This window comes from Rhinatrema bivittatum, chromosome 3, assembly GCF_901001135.1.
Source record: "Rhinatrema bivittatum chromosome 3, aRhiBiv1.1, whole genome shotgun sequence".
In the NCBI taxonomy this organism is placed as follows: domain Eukaryota; kingdom Metazoa; phylum Chordata; class Amphibia; order Gymnophiona; family Rhinatrematidae; genus Rhinatrema; species Rhinatrema bivittatum.
The window spans coordinates 191,223,370-191,248,463 of record NC_042617.1 but is presented as its reverse complement, the minus strand read 5'-3'; the positions used below and the strand labels follow the sequence as shown (position 1 = coordinate 191,248,463).

The 25,094-nt window shown below is 44.4% G+C and overlaps 1 protein-coding gene across 1 annotated transcript in view; it reads right to left on the bottom strand.

Moving 5' to 3' along the window:
• The window catches only part of ADGB (androglobin), a 790,434-nt gene that overhangs the window by 335,624 nt on the left and 429,716 nt on the right, over window positions 1–25,094 (bottom strand). Inside the window, exons 16-17 of the mRNA XM_029594040.1 lie at window positions 24,369–24,432; window positions 6,439–6,541 (exon numbers count right to left, since the gene is read on the bottom strand). Of these exons, the coding sequence (XP_029449900.1) occupies window positions 6,439–6,541; window positions 24,369–24,432 (167 nt within the window). The remainder of the gene's footprint in view (window positions 1–6,438; window positions 6,542–24,368; window positions 24,433–25,094) is intronic.

Sequence of the window (25,094 nt, the reverse complement as noted above, 5' to 3'; positions counted from 1 at the left end):
GGCCTGAATGAACTGTTTTAGGGTCCTATTCATCCTTTCAGTTTGGCCATTAGATAGTGGATGATAGGCAGATGTATAATCCAGAGAGATGTCAAATAGCTTGCACAAAGCCTTCCAGAATTTTGCCGTGAATTGAGATCCTCTGTCCAAGGCTATGTGCTTCAGTAGGCCATGAAGGCGAAAGATGTGTGAGATGAAGAGCTTTGCAAGCTCCAAGGCTGAGGGTAAGCCAGGCAGCACCACAAAATGAGCCATCTTGCTGAAACAGTCAACCGTCACCCATATAGTATTCATTCCTCCAGAAAGAGGTAGATCAACTACAAAGTCAGTAGCAATGTGAGTCCATGGCTGTTCCGGAACTGGCAGCGGTTATAGCAATCCCCAAGGCTGACCAGAAGTAGGCTTATGTTTGGCCCAGTTGGAGCATGATGCTACATAGGAGTATGTGTCTTCCTTGATAGTAGGCCACCAATAGTACTTCTGTAATTTCAGCAGGGTACAGACCAGGATGGCCAGCCAATTTGGAATCATGAGTTCAGTATAGAAGTTTCTTTCTGAGGTTCTTAAGCACAATTGTTTTCCGGCAGGCACAGAATGGGTAGCCGCCAAGATGACTTTCTTCGGGTCAATGATGTGCTAAGGTTCTTCAGGAACATCCTCAGAGAAGAAAGAGCATGACAGGGCATCAGCTCTGGTATTCTTGTCACCGAGGTGATATTTGAGCACGAAGTCAAAGCAATTAAAAAACAAGGACCATCTGGCTTGTCTGTGGTTAAGACGTTGCGCATGACAGAGATACTCTAGATTCTTGTTGTCCGAGAATATGGTAATTTGATGTTGGGTGCCTTTGAGCCAAGGCCACCATTCCTCGAATGCCAGTTTAATAGCCAGGAGCTCTTTATCTCCGATCCCATAGTTCTTCTCTGCAGAAGAAAAGCGTCGCGAGAAAAAGGAGCAGGGATGTAAGGCTTTAGAATCTCCAGTTTGGCTTAACATGATCCCTACTCCAACATCTGAAGCATCAACCTCCACGATGAAGGGTCTATTGGGGTACAGGTGATGCAGACATGGCTCAATGGAAAAGGCAGTCTTTAATTTCTCGAACGCGGAAATGGCCTCTGCAGACCATTTAGAAGTGTTGGCCCCTTTCCGTGTCATTGCAGTTAAGGGCACTGTCAAAGAAGAATAGTTCTTTATAAGGCTTCTATAGTAATTTGTGAACCCCAAAAATCATCTCAGGGCCTTCAGACTGGTAGGTTGAGACCAACTCTTGATACTCTCTAATTTTTGGGGATCCATCCGGAAGCCTTGTTTCGAGACGATATAGCCAAGAAAAGGCACAGACTCTTTGTGAAATTCGCACTTTGACAATTTGGCGTAGAGGCGATGTTCTCAAAGTCTCAGTAATACTTGTTTGACATCTGCTAGATGAGTAGACATATCCTGTGAGAATATCAAGATATCATCTAGGTATACAATGACACTTTTGTACAGAAGGTCCCGCAGAATGTTGTTCATCATGTTCTGAAACACAGCGGGAGCGTTGCACAGGCCGAAGGGCATTAGCAAATTTTCGAAATGGTCATCTTGAGTGTTGAAAGCTGTTTTTCACTCATCGCTGTCGTGGATGCGAACCAAGTTATAGGCTCCCTTTAGGTCAGGTTTTAAGAATATCTTGGCTCCTTGAAGTCGAACAAACAGCTCTGAGATCAGAGGTAAGGGGTATCGGTCTTTAATCATGATCTCGTTCAGACCTCGATAGTCGATACAAGGACGCAGAGTGCCGTCCTTCTTCCCCACAAAGAAGAAGCCTGCACCCGCAGGAGACTTAGATGGTATAATGAAACCTTTTTGCAGGTTTTCCTGAATGTACTCGGACATGGCCTTGTTCTCTACTACTTACAGTGGGTAGACACGTCCCTTAGGAGGTTCAGCATTAGGTTCCAGTCTTATTGCGCAGTCATAAGATCTGTGTGGTGGAAGGATGTCAGCAGCTTCTTTGGAGAAAACATCATGAAATGATGCATACTGAGGCAGCAGTCCTGGCATCACTGGAGTTGTAGGCATGCAGAGAATAGGAGAGACCTCCTTTAGGCATTTGCCATGACATTCTGGGCCCCAACGGGAGAGTTCCACCATAGCCCAATTGAATTGTGGCATGTGCAGCTGCAACCAGGGTAACCCCAGAACAATAGTGTGCATGGCCTTCTCTAACACAAAGAAGGAAATTGACTCTGTATGGAGGGCTCTGGTGCAGAGGGATACCGGTTCGGTACAACAGGTAACATCAGTCGGTAACGGCTCTCCATGTATAGACGATAAGAGTAGTGGAGTCTTCAAAGTGGTGAGGGGAATCCTCAAATGTTCCACTAATCATCGTAGAATAAAATTACCTCCTGCCCCTGAGTCCACTAGGGCAAGGGTCTGGAATTCCAAAGGTCCGCAGATCAGAGAGACAAGCAGAGAGAGCGGAGGAAAGGGCATAGAAAGGCCTAAGAAATGTCCTCCCGCAGGACATAGGCCCATCCATTTCCTGGTCATATGGGGCATGTTTGGACTGCATGACCAGTTTGTCCACAGTACATGCACCAGCCATTCCTCTTCCAAACATCTTCTCTCTTTGGATGTCAGGTGACTGCGACCAAGTTGCATCAGTTTTTCACCACTGGCAACAGGCGTTACAGGAACCATCCTGAGTGCAGGCTTAGCACAAATTTCTTTTTGAACAGGTCCTTTATCAGGCTTGAGTTCTTGCACCTTATCACGAAGCCGGTGATAAATTCTAGTAGCTAAAGCCACTAGTTCATCCAGCGAGTCAGGTGTCTCACGAGCGGCCAGCTCGTCCTTCAAGCGGGAATCCAGACCTTTGAAGAAAAGAGTTTTCAGGCATCTAGGGTCCCAAAATAATTCAGTCGCAAGAGTCTTGAACTCTAAAGCGAAATCAGCCAGTGGATATTTGCCTTGCTTCAGGTCCACCAAAGCAGAACCAGCAACAGTGTGTCGGGCAGAATAATCAAAATCGGATTTGAACAAGTCCATAAATCTGTCAATATCCTGAAGTATAGGGTCTTTGCATTCCCACAGCGAGGAAGCCCAAGACAAGGCCCTTCCATCAAGATAAGATAGAATGTAAGTAGTCTTGGCATAGGCTGTAGGGATGTGAGAAGGTTGTAATGCAAAATGCATACAACACTTGTTTAAAAGCCTCTAGTTCTCTGACTCTCCCCAGAGAAACGTACTGGAGCAGCAAGAGGCACAGTAGTCTTTACAGTTACTTCAGGTAACTGACCTTCATTACTGGAAGTAGAGCCTTGATTCTTCTGTGCGTGCAGCTGATGAAACGCAGTAGTGAGTTTTTCCAATGCGTCTTGTTGTTCAGCAATGCGTAGGGCCAGGCCTGGAATGGCCTGCAAGGCATTGAGCTGAGCCGGATCCATGGAGTTAGCAATCTGTTATGGTTATTGATGTTTGAGTGGATCCTTGGACACTGTGGCAGCTGACCACGCCCACAGGGGGCAATCCCGTGAGGGACCACAGTGTCAGGCTAGTCTCTGGACACACAAACACAGATTTGAATCTTTTATTAAACAGTTTTGGAAACCACCAGAGGTGGCAGCAGTGAGTAGTGGATGTTGCGCTTGGCTGGGCAGGTCTCCCACAGAATGCTGGAACAGCGAATCCTCTGCTAGGCTGTACTGTAGTGGAAAAAGACTGAGAGTTATGAGTGTACACAATGAGAAGCATTCCGAATCTCAGGTAGATTTAGGAGAAGCTCCGAGACAGGGAGACCAGGCCCTCGAGGAGCGAGTACCTGATCCCTTGGAGCAGAGAGACTCAGTTGTATTGTACTCACGTAGCAGTAACAGAGAGTCCACTAGATGAGAGGTCTGGAACCGGAACAGAGGGCAGGCCCTCGAGGAGCGAGTATCTGGTTCCAGTGATGCAATACTGTGGAATAGATGGTAGTTGTACTCACAGATGGAAACTGTTAGTGAAGTCTTCCAAGTAGAAAGGTTTGAAGATTCAGGCAGCGACTCAGGGAACATGGGCCCTCGAGGAAAGAGTACCGGTTTCCTGATAGCACCTGAAAGAAGCAGAAGAGGCCCCCGAGGAGCGGGTACCCCATTAGCAACCTTGAAGGGTGAAAGAGTTCCAGATAGCACTGGAGTGGCAGAGCTCTTCGATATGGAGAGCAAATCCCATCTGTAGAGTTACCGTTGCTAACTCGATAAGCTAGCAAATACTGTAGGTTTAAATATCCGGGCAGCGTCACGTCATATCAAGGGGCCACCCCTCAGGTTCGTCCCAACGTGGAAATAAAGATGAGGGCGGCGTGCGCGCGCTAAGGTTCCTTGGAGGAGCAAGGTGGGAAGCAGCACCAAAGCCGGTCCGGGGACGCCGGAGAGGACGGCAAACAGACACCGCGGCAGCCAGTAGTTCGAGGTGAGTGGGAGGAGCCGCAAGTAGTGAGAGGTAGGCAGGGCGAAGCCGTCGAAGACCGACGGTCGCAACATGGTGCTCCAGCCACAGAGCCCATCTCTTCTGTCATAGGGTGCAGGCCAGAATCCAGGGGAAGATGCCCTGCAAGTTGCTTGTCTCCCTCACCCATCAATGGTTGGGCACCCTCAGGTGTCCAGAGATCCCATGGGAAAGTGGAAAGAAGGCCCTATATGGGAGAGGAGAAAAGGTGCGCCTCATTAGGCTAAGGCCCGGAGCCACCAGTTGGGGGCAGGTGTGGTTTCTGTGCTGCTGCAGGATCTGGTGATGGTGCTGGTTGCTAGTAACCTGTAGCCCACATCCCTGCTGCTCTTACTCTTCTTCCTCCTCCTCCTCTGAGCTGGTGGAATCTGTGAACAGAGATAAAAGTGTTTGTCAAGTTGTCAGCTGGTATTCACAGGGGTGTGATATGCAGCATCACACAAACCATAGAGTGCATTCCATTTATGGAAAAGGTGAAGGCAATGGGAAGTGATTCTATCTGTGAGACACCCATCTGCTATAAGGGTTGCAAAGACATATATAGGTTCCCTGAGATACAGTAGGTTCTTTAGCTAGCTAGTGATAAGGGCTTTGAGGTAGCCCCAGTGGCTGGGTGGTATGTGTTGGAGTATGCCTTGAATTCTAAGCCATCAATGGTCTTCATGCTGCCACAAAAGTCTTTTGTTGGGTATTAAGGTCCTGATAACGGTATTAGGAGTAGGTTCTAACACCCTACTTACTTCTATAGTTGGCCTGTTGGGTGTATTAAAAGTTGTACTTCCTGACATGCTGGGGCATGACCCAGGAGATTTAGAGGGAAGAAGTTTTTGTGCATGAGGGATTCTTTCAGTTATTGCAGAGACAGGGTATTGTTGAATGGCAGGGGAATAGTAGGGCCTCTGATAGAAGAAGAAAATAGATAGACCATTTTGACATCTCCCTGACAGGCCCTTTATGGAATTCACTTCCGACCTCTTCTTGCCTGGTACATAGCTGGTCAAACCACTCTCCTCTTAATTCAATGTTGCTGGTTCTGTGACCTCCTCAATAATAAATATCCAATTTTTACAGTTAACCCTTGATCCAATGTTACCATGCATCTTCGCTGTCATTTTGCACATCTATATTTGTATTCCGCTTTCACCTTACCTCCTACCCTTTTCCCCCAATCCTATATCCCATAAACCCCACTCCTCCTCCCCTTCCCCAACCAATCCCAACCTCTACCCATAATCCTCCAAACCCCACTCCCCAAACTCACACCCCTCCTAACCCCCTTCCTATATCCCACAAGTTACTCATTTTTCAGGTCTCACCTGGGCTGTCTCATCCTGCAGTTGTTTCACTGGACCCCCCCAGAAAACAGCTGCTCCTCGTCCCTCACCACCAGGAAGGCCAAACTATCTACATCCCTGGTGGTGAAATTTAGATGTCTGGCTGGGGTGGGGAGGTAGACACTATTTTGGAATGAGCCCAAACCAGCAAAACCTGAAATTCATGTAAGATTTGTGAAAGAGCACTCACATATTAAAGTTATTGAGTATCCACAAAATTGTACATATACTTTAGGGAGCATAGATATGTGTATTTTAGAACCTGTTCAGATGGATCTGCGCAGATTCTAAAATTCTATTATCAAATCTGTATGAATTAAATGCACACGTTTGAAAGTTATGCATATTTTCCCTCTTTCAACCTAAGCATGCCTTCTAGAGGGCCATCATTTAATGTACATTGTAGTACAAAATGCAAAAAATTAGCTGCACTGAAGAAGGACAATTTTGTAGCCAGCCAATTAAATACATTTTACCCACATAAATTGCCTTGAAAACTGCCCTCTACATGATTTAATTTATGCCACAAAAATAGAAGAAAATCTTACTTTAAGATAAAATGTCATAACAGTTCCTTATAGCTCGTTAATACAGATATGCAGTTTTCATTTTATATTATACTTACGTCCAGTGTCTCCCCAGCGTATCAATGCAGAATAACTGATCAAAATTTCAGTAGGCTTCGGATTATCCACAAATAAGTAATAGGATTTTCGATCATCTAAAGACTAGAGGGAAAAAAGAAACACTTCTATTTCTAAGTATGTTTGAAGTCTGAAGCTGTTTTCTCTAATGCTTAATTTTAGTGTATAATGTCATGGGATAATCTCAATAGTATACAAAATTTGACACTTACAAATCTAATTAAAAAAAGGATATTTTCCTTTCAGTGCCTGTAGGTAAAACCTTTCTTGAATAAGATACTAAATCTGACTTTCCAACTTTTTATTTAATATGTCTTCATGTATATATTAAAAATCTTCCAAAGTACTGCATGAAACTTCAAAATAGTAAACAATTTTCAGATTTCCATCCATGTGTATCAGAACAAAACAGAATAGTAAGCAATGTAAAAAAGGGAAATCCTCAGATAGTAGTTACAAAGAATTTGTAATTTCTATAGTGCTCAGCCTTTTCAAGCTGCCATCATGGGAAAACCCTTTTTAAAAACTTCACATTGCATAAGTACTCAGTTAATTTAAATAGTAGTCAAAATTTCCTCAGTTCTTTAAATAACCAATTCATCTTAGCTAGTTGCAACAATGATTGCAGTACTAATATTTTGAACAAAACAGTACTTATCTTTTTTTGTTTTAAATGCCAAAACTGCCATGTTTTGCTATTTTTCACACGGCGCCATGATGAAATCCTATGAAATCTTTCTGCTCAAATCTCCATTTGAAATAAGGCCAAACAAAGAAATGATGTTGCCAATACACCTGCTTTACAGGACTCAGGATGCTAATCTGACCAGTGCAATCACTGCAGATGAGAATGTTACTCATTTAAGAACATCTGCAAAGCACTTTTTCTTTTGCCAAAGGAACTTAGAAATGAACGTCAGAGGTTGTTGAAGTCATGTTTTGATACCTTTGTTGAGGATGTATATAGAGGATAAGCCTTATGAATTCAGAGTTTTCACCCAGACACAAACTAGTTTGAAGGCCACAGGCTAACATCTGAGTGAACTCCTGTTTACTGTCTTGCACTGTGAAATGTTTACGAACAGGCAAGAGTCTGTTTATTTAGTTATTCCACTAGGTCTATGATGAGAAAACTAGCAATTAACTTATACTAAAGCATAAGAGAGAGAATGAAGGTCACACAGCTGTGTCGGAAACCTGATAAGGACTCAGAGGGAGGGAACGCTGCTGCTTTCACATGTGTTTATAGGGGCAGATTTTTTAAAAAGTACACCGTATTTTAAAAGATACGCGCGTAGTCGCACGTATCTTTTAAAATCCATGGTCGGTGCGCGCAAGGCTACGCAAAATCAGTAGCCTGCGCGCGCCGAGCCGCGCAGCCTGCCTCCATTCCCTCCGAGGCCGCTCCGAAATCGGAGCGGCCTCGGAGGGAACCTTTTTTTGTCCCCCCCCAACCTTTCCCTCCCTTCCCCTATCTACCCCCCCCCCCCCGGCCCTACCTAACCCCCCCCACCTTGTTCGATTGAGTTACGCGCGCCGGCTGGCCAGGCCCCGACACAGGCCGCTGTGTCGGGGCACTCGGCCACGCCCCCGGACCGCAGACACGCCCCCCAGACTGCCCATTTTAGCAAGCCCTGGGACTTACGCGTGTCCCGGGGCTTTGCGTGCGCCGGCGGCCTATGCAAAATAGGCACGCCGGCGCGCGAGTGCCCTGTGCGTGTAAATCCGGCAGGATTTACACACGCAGGGCTTTTAAAATCTACCCCATAGTGTATAAGGAGAGACAGTGAGAAAGAGAGAGGAGAGAGAGCCCTGGGTGTGATGGTACAGCTGATCCTTTGGAAAAGTAAGTTTTTTATATCTATGTAGCAATTGCTATTATCTACCATTACTTCTTCTAATCAATCTGATTTTATTTGTTCTATCCTCCTATTGCTCAAATAAATGTACTTTCTTACCTGAAACTGTGATATACTGAATCAAAGTTTGTGTGTGGCTCTTTGTGTTCGGAATAAGCTCCTGCATTCAAGCCCTCAGGTATAATCCCAGTAATTGTGTGTGGCCATTTGTGTAGGGGATAAACTCCTGGGTTCAAGCTCCCAGGTATAATCACAGTACTTGTATTGTTTATATGAAATTAGCCCCCCAGGTCAGAGCCCCTGGTAAGGATATCAGTGTGCATGGTCTGAACCCATAACAGAGGTAGAAAGGCCTATTATAATTTAAAAGCTACCTCTAAAGAATATGAAATTGGCAACAAGGTCTTTTACTATAATTTCAGTAAAAATAAAACTAAAGAAAAAGCAAAATTGCTTACCTTGTAATAGGTGTTATCCCAGGACAGCAGGATGTAGTCCTCACATATGGGTGACATCAGTAATGGAGCCCTATACGGAAAAACTTCTGTCAAAGTTTCTATGAAACTTTTGACTGGCATCCAGAGTGCCTACTGAGCATGCCCAGCATGCCATGATATTCCTGGCCACAGGGGTCTCCCTTCAGTCTGTTTTGTAGCAATTAGCGTTAGCCAAAAAATAAAATAATAAAACGTATCATACCCAACTCCGTGGTGTGGCGGGTGGGTTTCGTGAGGACTACATCCTGCTGTCCTGGGATAACACCTATTACAAGGTAAGCAATTTTGCTTTATCCCAGGACAAGCAGGATGCTAGTCCTCACATATGGGTGATTAGCAAGCTAGAGGCTGAATCATTTGGTATTGAGGCAACAGTGAAGTATTGTTGTTGAAATGAATCAGCCGAAGATCACAGGAGGTTGGATGTAGAAGGAGTTGGGATTACACTGGAAACAAGTTCTTTAAGACAGATTGTCCATAGGCTGAATCTTGTCTTCCTTCTTTGTCTAAACAATAGTGAGCTGCAAAGGTGTGAAGAGAACTCCATGTTGCTGCTTTACAAATGTCCAGAATAGGTACAGAGCGAAGGTGTGCTACTGAGGTTGATATTGCTCTGACTGAATGTGCTTTTACTCGCCCTGGAAGAGTAAGGCCTGCTTTCTCATAACAAAACTGTATGCAATCTGCTAGCCAGTTTGACAAAGTATGTTTTCCCACTGCTTTACCTGGTTTGTTTGGATCATAAGATACAAATAATTGAGTGGATTTCCTTTGGACTGTAGTGCGGTTTAAGTAGAAGAATAGTTCACGTTTACAGTCTAAGGTATGTGAGGCTCTTTCTCCCTGGTGAGAGTGAGGCCTTGGAAAAAATGTTGGTAAAACTATAGATTGGTTCAAGTGGAATTCTGTGACTACTTTTGGAAGGAATTTGGGATGAGTACGGAGGACCACCCTGTCATGTAGGAACTTTGTAAAGGGTTCGTATGTGACAAGGGCTTGTAGTTCACTGACTCTTCTAGCTGATGTAATGGCTATGAGGAATACAGTTTTCCATGTAAGATATTTAAGGTCACAGGTATCTATGGGTTCGAATGGAGAACGCATGAGCCTGGCTAATACTACGTTCAGATCCCATTGTATGCTTGGGGAATGAAGTGGAGGTTTAAGGTGAGTTAAACCTTTCATAAATTTACTGACGAGAGGCTGTGCAGAGATGGGTGTGTCTCCCAGCTTGTTATGGTAAGCTGAGATTGCACTCAAAAGTACTCTTACAGATGAAGTCCTAAGACCAGAGTCTGAAAGATGGTATAGGTAGTCTAGTAGTGAGGTAGTGGGGCAAGTGAAAGGATCTAAAGACTTCTGGGTGCACCACAAAGTAAACCGTTTCCATTTGTAGGCATAATTCTTTCTAGTGGAAGGTTTACGTGAAGCTATAAGCACTTGAGAGATAGTGGTTGGAAGGTTGAGTGGTTGTAATATCAAGCTTTCAACATCCATGCTGTTAGGGATAGGGATTGAAGGTTGGGGTGGCGCAACTGACCCTGATCCTGAGTTATGAGATTGGGAGCTACTCCCAGGCGAATGGGATCCCTGACTGAGAGGTATAGAAGTGTGGGAAACCATACTTGTCGAGGCCAGTATGGGGCTATGAGTATCATGGTCCCTTTGTCCTGTTGCAGTTTCACTAGAGTTTTGGTTATGAGCGGTATCGGTGGATATGCATATAACAGGCCTGAGTTCCAATGGCGAGCAAAGGCGTCCTTTGGTAGGCTGTTCTCCTGTTGTAACAGGGAGCAGTAATTGTTCACTTTGTAGTTCAGATGGGATGCAAAGAGATCTATTGTTGGTTGACCCCAGCTTTGGAAGATCTTGGTTGCTATCGTTGGATCCAAGGACCACTCGTGTGGTTGGAACTGACGACTGAGGCGATCGGCTATTATGTTGTGGATGCCTTCCAGGTAAGTGGCTCGTAGAAGAATTGAGTGTGCTAGGGCCCAGTCCCAAATCTGAGCTGCTTCCTGGCAAAGGAGCTAGGAACCTGTCCCTCCTTGCTTGTTGATGTACCACATGGCTACTGTGTTGTCCGTCTGTATCAGAACAGTCTTGTGTGAAAGGCAGTCCTTGAACGCATGTAGCGCATAACGTATAGCTCGGAGCTCTAGGAAATTTATCTGAAAAGAGGCTTCGGTTTTTGTCCACGTCCCTTGGGTCTTCAGATGACCAATGTGCGCTCCCCAACCTAAAGTGGACGCATCTGTAGTTAATGTTACTTGTGGAACTGGTTGCTGGAAAGGTAAACCTTTGAGCAGATTGTTCATTGATGTCCACCAGAGGAGGGAAGAACACAGTTCCTGAGTTATTTGAATGTGAGAATGCAATGGTTGAATGGCTTGAATCCATTGTGTTTTGAGTGTCCATTGCATTAGTCGCATGGTCAATCTGGCCATGGGAGTGACGTGAACTGTGGAGGCCATGTGACCGAGTAGGGTGAGGCACTGATGAGCTGTAACTTGAGATTGAGTTCGGAAAGAGTGTGCCAGGAGAGCGAGTGTTTGTGCACGGTCTCTTGGAAAAAAAGCTTTTGCTATGATTGTGTTTAAATCTGCACCGATGAATTGTAGAAGGTGAGATGGTATGAAATGGGATTTCGGATAACTGATGAGAAACCCCAAGGAGTGGAGTAAATTGATTGTGAGCTTGAGGGAATTGAGAGCTCCTTCTTGTGTCTGACTCCTGATGAGCCAATCGTCTAGATAAGGGAATACATGCACCTTTTGTTTGTGGAGGTGTGCCACCGCCACTGCCAGACACTTTGTGAACACTCGAAGTACTGAGGCAAGGCCGAATGGGAGCACTCGGTATTGAAAATGTTGTCCTTCGACCAGAAATCGCAGGTATTTGCAGTGAGGAGGAAAGATGGGAATGTGAGCGTATGCGTCTTGAAGACCCAGAGAGCAAAGCCAATCTCCTTTTTGAAGTAGAGGTAGCATGGTGCCTAACGATACCATCCTGAATTTTTCTTTTTTGAGAAATTTGTTGAGATTTCTGAGATCCAGGATTGGACGTAGGCCTCCTGTTTTCTTTGGAATGAGGAAATAGCGGGAGTAGAATCCTCTGCCCTGCTGAGCCCGGGGAACTGGTTCTATGGCCCTGGCTCTCAGAAGGGTGGATAATTCTGTTTTTAGGAGAGTAGAGTGGTAGTTCACTGTCTAAGAGGAGGTTGGTGGAGTTTCTTTTGGTACAGTGAGAAAATCCAATCGGTACCCTTGATCTATAATGGAAAGTACCCATTGGTCTGTAGTTATGGAGGTCCAGGTGTGATGAAAAAAGGTTATGCGACCTCCCACTGGTAAGTCTGGAAGTGGATTGTGAAATGGGCTTCTGCTCTCTGGTTGTGTTTCAAAACCCTGATGTTGATGCAGTCTGAACAGGTGGTTGAGGCCTAGCAGGCCTTTGCCGAGACTGAGGATGCTGAATTGGACGAGATTGTCCTGCCCGGCTCGTTGGGGGGTAGTAGCATCGTTGGCGGTAGTAAGGCCTCCTGATATCCCTTCTAGGGAGTCTCCTAGAAGGAGGTTGTGACTCTTGAGGGATTAGTGAGAGTTGTTTGAGAGTCTCAGTGTGGTCCTTTATCATGGCCAGTGCTTCCTTAACCTTGTCTCCAAACAGGTTATCACCCAAACAAAGAAGGTCGGCTAATCTCTCTTGCACCTCTGGTCTTAAGTCAGATGCCTTCAGCCAAGTCCATCTACGAGCTGTAATCCCTGAGGCTGACAGTCGAGAAGCAGTTTCAAAGCTGCCGTATGTAGCCCTGACTTTGTGCTTGCCTGCTTCTAGGCCTTTATGCACGAGTTGTGAGAATACTTCTTGATATTGCTCAGGAAGATCATGCGTAAGGCCTTCGACTTGCTTCCATAGGTTGCGTTGATATTGGTTCATGAATAGCTGATAAGCAGCTATTCTTGAAACCAACATAGCTCCTTGAAAAAGTTTTCTACCTAGATTATCCAGGAATCAATTTTCCTTTCCTGGTGGCGTGGAAGCATGTGTCTTGACTCTTTTCGCCTTTTTCTGGGCTGACACAACTACCACCGACTGGTGAGGTAGTTGAGATTTTTGAAATCCAGGGATTGGCTGGACCAGGTATGTAGCATCTGATCTTTTATTAACTGATGCCACTGACCCAGGATGTTCCCACAATCTGTACATGAGTTCCTGAAGTACCTCATGTACCGGTACAGCCAGTATTTCCTTGGGTGGATCTACAAACTGTAGCACCTCTAATGTTTTCTGTCTGGAGTCAATTTCAGAGAGAAGTTGAAAGGGTATAGTCTCCAACATGTCTTTTACAAAATTGGAGAAAGAGAGATCCTCCGGAGGTGACTTTCTCCTATCTTCTGGAGGTGAAGGCTCAGATAGCATTTCCTCGTCTGTAGAGACATCTGTATCAGAATCAGTTCCAGTGTCTCTTGGATGACCTGATGGTCTGAAAGGCATCGATGGCATGGAAGGAAACCTTGGAGATTGTGGATTCCGAGGTGGAACAATACCAGAGGGACCAGGTATTGGTTCTGGAATCGTGCCTTCATCGGTGTCTTGAGGCTTCTTGGATACGGCCTGGATTAGGGTATCCAACTTTTCTATCAGAGGTTGAAAAATAGAGACCTCTGGAATCGGCATCGATGGTTTCCTCGGTGCTGGCGTCGGAATCGGCATCGACGGCATCGATGCCGGAATGGCCGGTGACATCGGTATCAAGGGCAAAATATCCGTCGGTACCGGAATCGGCGTCGATGGCATCGCTGGTGTCTATGGTTGTGGCCTCAGTATCGCATCGAGGAATGCGTCTCGTACCGCTTGACGAATATAAACGTCAAGTTTCGCCCGCATGGATGGTGAGATCAGAGCAGCCATGGGGGGAGGCGGTAGTGGCGATGCCAGTACCTCTTCAGGGCCCTGAGGAGGTACGGTTCCCTGCACCGGTATCGGCGGGGATCGCCCTGGTATCGGAGGCTCTGGAGCCTGCACGTCCAACCGAGGTTTCTTAGCAGTCGATTCTGTCTCCGTCGATGGCACTACGGGTATCGGATCGATGGTAGATGTGTGCGGCCTTCAATGCCGATGTCGATGCTTTTCTTTTTCTTTGGCCTTTTCGCTTCCCGATGTCGATGCACTTGACGATGGAGAGGGGGAGGAAATAAAAGCGTCTCCCGACTCACCTGGGACTCGTTTCTTTAGCACCACCTTACGAATCCATCCAGCCGGAGACGATTGCGTAGAGGATGATGCTGCGGGTAACAGTTGAATTTTGAAGAGCTGTTCCATCTTCTCCATCCGGAGTCGACGTCCCTTCGATGTCATGGCGGCACACAAGGAGCAGGCTCTGACATCGTGGTTCTCACCAAGGCAGAGAACACAATCATGGTGGGGGTCCGTTATAGACATATTTCTAGTGCACTTAGGCACTTTTTGAATCCCGAAGCCATTTTTAGGTCAGACAGCCGTCGACGACCGTGGACCGGGAAAAACGGTCAAAAACTTGGTATGGAACCGCGGAGTAAATGAAAAACTTACCACGATGGTATTCTAAAGAGAGACCCTTACGGCTAAAGTTTTTCCAACTTTTTTGAAAAGTTTGAATTTGTGGAGAAATTTCCACAGGACTCCTACTAACGGCGAGGCTAACGGCTCCACGGAAAAAAGAAGACTGAAGGGAGACCCCTGTGGCCAGGAATATTTTGGCATGCTGGGCATGCTCAGTAGGCACTCTGGATGCCAGTCACAAGTTTCATAGAAACTTTGACAGAAGTTTTTCCGTATAGGGCTCCATTACTGATGTCACCCATACGTGAGGACTAGCATCCTGCTTGTCCTGGGATAAAAAATTTTGCCTAGCTGGAAAAGTCTGTTTGTAAATGTGGGTAAAACTTCACCTGTTGACCATCTTATCCAAATTAAGAGAAACCATGAAGGTCCACATTAATCAGCTTAGACATTGTCATCCTCATAAATTTGTGGATCAGAGTTCTGTGCTTGATGATACTGATACTAATAATAAGTCAGAGGAGTAGTTCTCTATTTTCTTTCAGATGGGGAATCGAACCCTGAAAGCGCTGTTATTGCTGACAGGAGCTAAAGCTGCCAAGTTAATAAACCTGGTCCTTCCTTTGGCATTGTAATGCAGGATACCCCTGGATTCCTGATTACTCTCTTGCAGATAGTCATCCAGAAAGGGTTTGTGTCGCCCGACCCCCCACATGTGATCCAGAAACATTTTAATATCACCATCATTCATCTCCCAGTTACTAAAACTTGGTTTAGAGACCACATGAAGCATGCAACCATAAATGTTAAGACATCTTGAGTCAGTTGGACAAAATTAGGATCCAACAAATCAAAAAATATCAAGAAAGACCACAAAGATTTATTAGCCTCATTTTCATTCTAGGTTCTTTTTTGGTGTATCCATGTCTATTGATAATGCAGTCTCTGTTAAGAATTGCAAAATACTGTTAAGGAATTGCAGTCCAAAGCTGAAGGTTACATTGTGGAACATTTGCTTAAAGACAACCTGGCCCTACCAAGTGGAGTGTGGACTTCTGGGTGAACAGGCTGTGCATAACTGCTTATGCAAATTCACTGTCAGCTTGGGACATGCTGTCCAAACAGTAGAGCTTCGTGAAGATGCGAATTGATGACGAAGTAGCAGCTTTGTAGATGTCTCTTATGGAAGAGGTCCTGAGATGAGCCAATGAAATTGTTAAAACTCTCACTTATTAACCTTGACAGAATCTGTAATCTGTATGTCAGCCAGTGTGAAACAATGCACTATACAGTCTGCAAGCCAATGATACAGAGTTCATTTCACAACTTGCCTTCCATTATGTTGGGATTAAAGGACATGAACAGTTGAGAAGCCTGAAGATGAGGTTGAGTCTTCTTTAGGTAATATGCCAGAGTTCTCTTACAGTCCAAAGAATGAAGAACCCATTCTTCTTTGTGCACAAGTGGTCTTCAAAAGAATGTTGGTAGCACAATAGCATGGTTAATGTGAAATGCAGACACCACTTTTAGACGAAATTTAGGTTAACTTTGCATAACAACCCTATTGTGAAAAAAATTCAGATATAGAGAATATGAAACCAAAGTCTGTAACTTACTTTTTGTGCTGAAGTTATAGCTACCAGGAACAGAACTTTCCAGGTGAGAAACTTCAAGCCTACTGACTCGAGTGGTTCGAAAGAAAGTTTCATGAGATGAGCTAGGACTACACTGATGTCCCAAGGCACTGGAGGTTTATGGACTAGAGGTAAGGAATGCCACAGACTCATAAACTTGTATGCCAAAGGTTGCAGAGACATCTGAAACCTTCCCACCCCTCTCATATGCCTCAATGGTACTGATAGTAACCTTTAATGAAGAGGTGCTAATGCTTGAGATGTGAGGAGGATAATAGATACTGAAGTAAGTCCCTTGGTTTGCAATGGTAGAAATCCAGCTGGCTTGTCCTATACCAAGTCAAGAACCTTTTCCACTTGAAACTGTAGGATTTCATAGTTGATTGCTTTCAAGACAAAATCAAAAGATCACCACCTCCTTCAGAAAGAGCAAGCTGGAGACTACTGCACATTCAACATCCATACCAGGAGGGCCAGGGATGAAAGGTTCAGTTGGCAGAGTTTGCCCACTTCCAGTGTGATACCCCCAATGCTATCAGAGCCTGAACTAATAGACAAACAAGATATGGAAATCACACTTGCTTCTGCCAGGCTGGTGTTATGCGGATTATTCTCAATTCATCCCAAAGCCCTTCTTGACAGTCCTGGTGATTACAGGAAACAGTGGGTATGCATAGATCAAAGCTCCAATTTAGAGAAAAGTGTTGGGAGCTGATCTGTAGCTACTTGGAGGCATGAAGCAGAACTGTACCACTTTCCTGTTGACTTCTGGTGCAAACAGATTAATCACTGGGTTTCCCAACCCAGTTATCCAAGGTCCAGTTGTGCGATTGTATTACTCTGCTGAAATGATTTTCCAAATTATTCTGAAGCTCTGGAAGATAAGTCGCTAGGAAATGAGTATTGTGATGACCTGCTCATGACCAGATTCGGATAGCCTCCTGGAAGAAGGTGCAAGAGCTTTCATCACTGGGGGTAAGTCCTTTCTATGAGGTGTGGATTCTCTTCCCTAGGGAGTCTCTTCATGATTCAGTTGGTGAAGAAATAGGATGTATTCAATTCTGAGTTCTCCCAGAAGTTTCCTCCTAGACCTAAGAACATAACATAAGAACATGCCATACTGGGTCAGACCAATCCCAGTATGGCATGTTCCCAGCATCCTATTTCCAACAGTGGCTAATCCAGGCTATAAGTTCCTGGCAAGTACCCAAAAGCTAAGTCTATCCCAAGCTACTGATACTAGTGATAGCAGTGGCTATTTTCTAAGTCAACTTGATTAACAGCAGGTAATGGATTTCTCCTCCAAGAACTTATCCAAACCTTTTTAAATCCAGCTATACTAACTGCACCAACCACATCCCCTGGCAACAAATTCCAGAGTTCAATTGTGCATTGAGTGAAAAAGAACTTTCTCTGCTTAGTTTTAAATGTGCTACATGCTAACTTCATGGATTGCCCCCTAGTCCTTCTATTGTCTGAAAGAGTAAATAACCGATTCACATTTACGTGTTCTAGACCTCTCATGATTTTAAACACCTCTATCATATCCCCCCTCAGCTATCTCTTCTCCAAGCTGAACAGCCCTAACCTCTTTAGCCTTTACTCATAGGAGAGCTGTTCCATCCCCTTTATCATTTTGGTCGCCCTTCTCTGTACCTTCTCCATTGCAACTATATCTTTTGTGAGATGTGATGACCAGAATTGTACACAGTATTCAAGGAGCGGTCTCACCATGGAGAGATACAGAGGCATTATGACATTTTCCATTTAATTCACCATTCCCTTCCTAATAATTTCTAACATTCTGTTTGCTTTTTTCTACTGCTGCAGCATATTGAGCCGGCTATTTCAATGTATTATCCACTATGATGCCTAGATCTCTTTCTTGGTTGGTAGCTCCTAATATGGAACCTAACATCATGTAACTAAAGCATGGTTTATTGTACCCTATAAGCATCACCTTGCACTTATCCACATTAAATTTCATCTGCCATTTGGATACCCAATTTTCCAGTCTCACAAGGTCTTCCTGCAATTTATCACAATCCGCTTGAGATTTAACTATTCTGAATAATTTTGTATCATCTGCAAATTTGATTATCTCACTCATCGTATTCCTTTCCAGATCATTTATAAATGTATTGAAAAGCACGGGTCCCAGTACAAATGCCTGAGGCACTCCACTGCCCACCCCCCTTCACTGAGAAAATTGTCCATTTAATCCTACTCTCTGTTTCCTGTCTTTTAACCAGTTTGTAATCCATAAAAGGACATCGCCACCTATCCCAAGACTTTTTACTTTTCCTAGAAGTCTCTCATGAGGAACTTTGAAAATCCAAATACACTACATCTATCAGTTCACCTTTATCTACATATTTATTAACCCCTTCAAAAAAGTGAAGCAGATTTATGAAGCAAGACTTGCCTTGGGTACAGCTATGCTGACTTTGTTCCATTAAACCATGCCTTTCTATATGTTCTGTGATTTTGATCTTTAGAACACTTCCTACTATTTTTCCTGGCACTGAAGTCAGAGTAACTGGTCTGTAGTTTCCCGGATCGCCCCTGGAGCCCTTTTTAAATATTGAGATTATATTAGTTACTCTCCAGTCTTCAGGTACAATGGATGATTTTAATGATAGGTTACAAATTTTTACTAATAGATCTTGTTGCGTGTCCTGTCCACGGCAGGCCCGTGTCCGGGCCCACTTACTCTCGGCGCCCAGCTCCCAATCCTGGTCTGTCCTTCCTCGTGGCTGATTCAGCCGCCTATGCTCCCAAGCCTCCACTGCCATCTCCGGCTCCACCGCAGACCTCTCTGCCTCCCAGCGGGTTTCCCCACGTGTGCCGTGGGGAGACGCTGTCGTCCAGTGCCCTGTTGCCCTATAGGCGCGCGCGTGCTTTGCTGGGTTTTAAAGGGGCCATGGCGGGAATCCAACCCACGGATGATGACGTCGCCGGGTATGCTATTTAAGGCAGGGCCTGCCACTAGTTCCCTGCCTTGGCAACAGGTCTCCACACTTGTCGTGTGCTTGTTGCTTGTTCCTGTCTACGATCCTGGTTCCTGATACTATCTACGTTCCTGGTTCCTGTTCCTGATCCGCTACATCTGGACCACGCTCAGGACTGACCTCTGGCTTTGACACTCGCTATTTCTGGACCAAGCTCAGGACTGACCTTTGGCTTTGATCCTCGCTATGCTTTGGACTACGCTTGGACTGACTTCTGGTTTTGACCCTCGCTTGTTTGATCGCCATTTCATGTCTGCTGCCTGCCCTGATGCCAGCCTGTTCTCCACTTCATCTTTTGGTATGTCCCTAGACTTGGCCTTTCAGGCGCCGGCCTACTATTACTCGGGCGCCACCTGTCTTCGTCTGTGGTTCCTTTTGGCGCTCAGGTCTCTGGATCCCTGCCTCTTCAGGACCTACTTCGGCCTTCCTATTACCTCTGCTGGTCCCTGGCTGACTACCACCTCATCTACTGGGAGTTGTCGGATGGAGGCCCACCTAAGACCAGCCAGCCCCGGCAGCCAAGGGCTCAACCTGCAGAGAACGTTGGTTGGTGTTGGCAAAGTTCCAGTCGGCTTCCGTCTCTCAGCCAGCTCCGCCTCCTGAAGGTGGGGACCCATAGGGCTTGCCCTGCGGGTAGCGTCAACCCCACCTCAGGCCAAGGGCCCACCTCCAGTGCAACAGATCTGAAATTTCATTTTTTAATTCCTTCAGACTCCAGGGGTGTATACCATCTGGTCCAGATGATTTACTACACTTCAGTTTGTCAATCAAGCCTACTTATATCTTCTATGTTTACCTTGATTTCGTTCAGTCCATCTGAATCATTACCCATGAAAACCTTCTCTGGAACGGATATCTCCACAACATCTTCTTCAGTAAATATCGAAGCTAAGAAATCGTTTAACCTTTCCACGATGGCCTTATCTTCTCTAAGTGCCCCTTTAACCCCTCGATCATCTAACAGTCCAAATGATACCCTCACAGGCTTTCTGCTTCGGATATATTTTAAAAAGATTTTACTGTGAGTTTTTGCCTCTGTGGCCAACTTCTTTTCAAATTCTCTCTTAGCCTGTCTTATCAATGTCTTACATTTAACTTGCCAACGCTTATGCTTTATCCTATTTTCTTCTGTTGGATCCTTCTTCCAATTTTTGAATGAAGATCTTTTGGCTAAAATAGCCTTTTCACCTCACCTTTTAACCATGCCAGTGATCGTTTTGCCTTCCACCTTTCTTAATGTGTGGAATACATCTGGACTGTGCTTCTAGGATGGTATTTTTTTAGCAATGTCCACGCCTTTACCTTTTTAGCTGCACCTTTCAGTTTTTTTCTAACTATTTTTATCATTTTATCAAAGTTTCCCTTTTGAAAGTTTAGCACTAGAGTCATGGATTTGCTTACTGTCCCCGTTCCAGTTTTAATTCAAATTTGATCATATTATGATCACTTTTGCCAAACGGTCCTACCATCTTTACCTCTCTCTCCAAATCCTGTGCTCCACTAAGAATTAGATCTAAAATTGCTCCCTCTATCGTCGGTTCTTGAAACAATTGCTCCATAAAACTGTCATTTATTCCATTCAGGAGCTTTCTCTCTCTAGCATGTCCCGATGTTACATTTACCTAGTCAATATTGGGGTAATGGAAATCTTCCATTATTGCTGCACTACCAATTTGGTTAGCTTCCCTCATTTCTCTTAGCATTTCATTGTCCGTCTCAACATCTTGGCCAGGTGGATGGTAGAATATTCCTATCACTATATTCTTCCCCAACACAAAAGGGATTTCTACCCATAAAGATTCGATTGTTCATTTAGTCTCATTCAGGATCTTTATTGGACTCTATGCCATCCTGGACAAAAAGTGCCACCCCGCCTCTCAGATCCTTCTCTCTGTCATTGTGATATAATTTGTACCCTGGTATAGCACTGTCCCATTGGTTATCCTCCTTCCACCATGTCTATGAGATGCCAATTAAGTCTATGTCATCATTCACTGCTATACATTCTAATTCTCCCATCTTACTTCTTAGACTTCTGACATTAGTACACAAACATTTCAAAGTGTGTTTTTTGTTTGTATTTTCATTCTGCTTTTTAATTGATAGGGATAAATTTGAATATTTTAGCTCAGGTGAGTTTTTAATTACAAGCACTTGGAATTCTTTTCTTATTATTGGAACCTCACTGTTGGGATGCCCTAATTCTAATGCATCATTAGTATCCTTTGAAGAAACCTCCCTCCGAACCATGTGCTGCTGAGCGACTGTCGGCTTTCCCCTTTGTTCTACTTTAAAAGCTGCTTTATCGCCTTTTTAAAGGTTAGCGCCAGCAGACTGGTTCCACCCTGATTAAGATGTAGCCCATCCCTTCGGAAAAGACTCCCCCTTCCCCAAAAGGTTACCCAGTTCCTTACAAAACTGAATCCCTCTTCCTTGCACCATCATCTTACCCATGCATTGAGACTCTGGGGCTCTGCCTGCCTCTGGGGACCTGCGCGTGGAACAGGGAGTATTTTCTTATGTCGTTGGTACCCACATGTACCACGACAGCCAGCTCCTCCCCAGCCCTGTCTAAAATCCTATCAGGTGATGCATGAGGTCCACCACCTTCGCACCAGGTAGGCATGTTACCAGACGATCCTCATGCCATCAGCCACTCGGCTGACTACATTCCTAATAATCGAATCACCAAGTATGACGGCCGACCTAACCCTCCCCTGCTGGGCAGCAGCCCTGGGATACACATCCTCGGTGCGAAAGGACAATGTACCACCTGGAGAGCAGGTCCTTGCTACAGGGTCCTTTCCTGCTACACCACGTTGGTGCTCTCCAATTATGAGACCTTCTTCCTCCAAGGCATCACCAGGGCTGCCAGTTTGAAGTTGGGTCTTGGCTACTATCTCCTTGAAGGTCTCATCTATATACCTCTCTGTCTGCCTCAGTTCCTCCAGGTCTGCCACTCTAGCCTCCAGAGATCGGACTCGTTCTTTGAGAGACAGGAGCACTTTGCATCAGATGCACACATACAACTTCTCACCGGCGGGTAAAAAATCATATATGTTCAGTTCCTAGTTAAGTTTTAGGTTGCTATGGGAGTAGGAATGTGTCTAATTAACGTCTTTTAATTGTATTAATGTATTCAATATATGTCTGGGAGTGGCTTACAGGGGAATGATCAAACTCTCAATAAGGTGTGGGAAATTTGTGAAGTGAAGTTAAAAGGCTGATTTTCTTTTTTTTAATGTGAAAGTGGCACCTGCCTATAAATTAAAGGATCAGCTAGGGGTGGGTGGAAGGGTTGGGAAATACAAACACACTAGCTTCTGCTTATTAGCTGCCTTACTGACCATTACAAATAAGCACACTAACTTCTGCTTATCAGCTACCTTACTATTAAAATTAAACACACTAACTGCTGTTTATTAGCTGCCTTACTGACTATATAAAAATAAACACACTAACTTCTGTTTATTAGCTGGCTTACTGACTATTAAAAATTCAAACACACTAAATAATATACCCGAATAGTTTACTTCTCCCCAATACTTTTAAAAAATGTTTCCCAAGCAAAACTTACTGATACCGTTCAGCCACCAGCAAGGTGATCCTCTCCTCTCAGTGCTCCCACTGGATTTCCAACACTCGTTGGCTAAGTTTAGCCACTGAATTCCAGTCGCATTAATAGGTGAATTTTAAAAGCCTGACGCATGCCAAAACCAGGAGATATGCGCACTAATTGGGCCAGTGTGTACCAAGTGAATTTTAAAAGCTGCCCAAGTATGCCCGTATCTCCCGGTACACACACAAATGGAAAAATCCAAAAAAGGGGCATGGCATGGGCATGGTTTGGGTGGGGAATGGGCTTTCCTAGATTTATGAATGAAATAGGCACATAAAAACATACGCACACAAGCATTCACTGGGATTCCCTACCACATAACTTTATTTCTACTATGGATTGCGTGTGAGTCCTAAAACAAAAAATTTAGGCACGTCAGCAGGGTTTTAAGGGTTGTGGTTAAGAGGGGAAAAGGAAGGCTATTCAATTAGGGGGTTAAGAAGTCCTATTCCTGACTAGAGATGAGCTTCGTTTTTTTGTACCATGTCGTTTTTTGAGTCGGACGCTTCGGGGTAAAGTTCGTTTTTCCTCGGTTAGTTTTTTTGAAAAACGAACAAAAAACTAAGCGGGGAAAAATGAAACGGGCCCAAAAAAAAGACGCGGGAAAACAAAGCTCAAAAAAACCCACCCCAAGCATTAAAATGTACTATAATACATTAAATACAACCCCCCACCACCATCCCGATCCCTCCCCAAGGCTTACTAACATCCCTGGTGGTCCAGCGGGGTCCCGCGAGCGATTTCTCCCTCCGTGCCATCAGGCTTGCCTCACATCAAAATGGCGCCGATAGCCTTTGACCTACTATGTCACAGGGGTTACCGGTGCCATTGGTCAGCCCCTGTTACATGGGAGGAGCAATGGATGGCCGGCACCATCTTGTGCTCCTACCATGTGACAGGGGCTGACCAATGGCACCAGTAGCCCCTGTGACATAGTAGGTCAAAGGCTATCGGCACCATTTTGATGCGAGACAGGCCGGACAGCCCGACAGCACGGAGGGAGAAATTGCTCGCGGGACCCCGCTGGACCACCAGGGATGTTAGTAAGTCTTGGGGAGGGATTGGGATGGTGTGGGGGGGGGGTTGTATTATACTAAATTTTAATGCTTGGGGTGGTTTTTTATTTAAAAAAATAAAATGTACCCCTCCCCTATACAAACCCGAAAAACAAATTTTCCTCGTAGTTTGGGGAAAATCCGTTTCGGGGTTCGGGGCCCCCGACCCACGACGAATTAGGCAATTCGTGATAAACGAATGCTCATCTCTATTCCTTACCTGGGTGAATTGGGAATGAAGTGGTTTCTCTGATAATTGCATCAGCATGCATTTCTATTAAAGTTCCCCCAGTTATGCGGTAGAGGTAGCATTTGTGTGCACATGTGTGTGTCCATGTAAAATTGTGCGCACATGTACACACGTTCAGTCTATTTTATACCATGCGCATATGTTATAAAATGGCCGCATCTCTGGACGCAAACTGGCATACACTCACATGTGTGCCCATGCGCCGGCATTAAAGTTACCGTCTAACCCTAACTTGTTAAATTTAGACCTGCTAGATTTAAGTGAATATTCAACTGACAACATAACTGGTCAGGATCAGCTAAATATTCGCCTAAAGATAACTGGCTAAAATTATCTGGTTATCTTACCCACTCACTTGTTCTTTTAATATTGACCTCTTTATTTTTTAACAATTGAATTAGAAACATCAAAATTAAGTTATGAATTTAATGAATATAATTACCTTAAGATCTGACTTCTGAGAAGTATAAGGATATGTATAAGGTTTGTGGAAAATATGCAAGGTCCTAGAAAAATAAAACAAAATACTGTTATATAAACATTTTTTCGGCACTACCTAATGCATATTTAGAGGTAAATTTTCAAAGCCATTTACATACATATAACATGTGTTTATGTGCATAAATTGTTTGTTTTAAAATTTCCCATAATTTATGTGTGTATGACTGTAACTCTATTTTATTCATACTTCTATGGACACATAAAAGGAATGTGACAGGCAGACTTGAGGCAGAGTTTGGATCTCCGCACATACTTGTGAATTTAATAAGTACTGGTGAATGTAATGTTATAGCATTACTGATAACTTATGTGACATCTATGTAAGTAAGTTGCACCAGTTTTTGTAGTAAGCTTATGTACACAAGTTTGCATGCAAAAGTATGTGCAAAGTTCAGTTATATGCATACTTTGACAAACACAAAATCCTGGCAATATAATAGCAAGCCATTTAAGTATATAAACCTGTACCTGGCCAAAGTCAAAGGAATTTATTTACACATGTAAAAAAGAGTTTTATCCTCAGAAATGGTCCTTTGCAAAATTGCACACCCAATAAGCAGGTAGACTTATGCTTGTATGTCATGTTCACGTTTACGTTTAACTGGACTGAGTGGAGGTGTTCCTGGAGGCAGAACTGGGGAGGAGTTCAAACTTATGGGCCGGATTT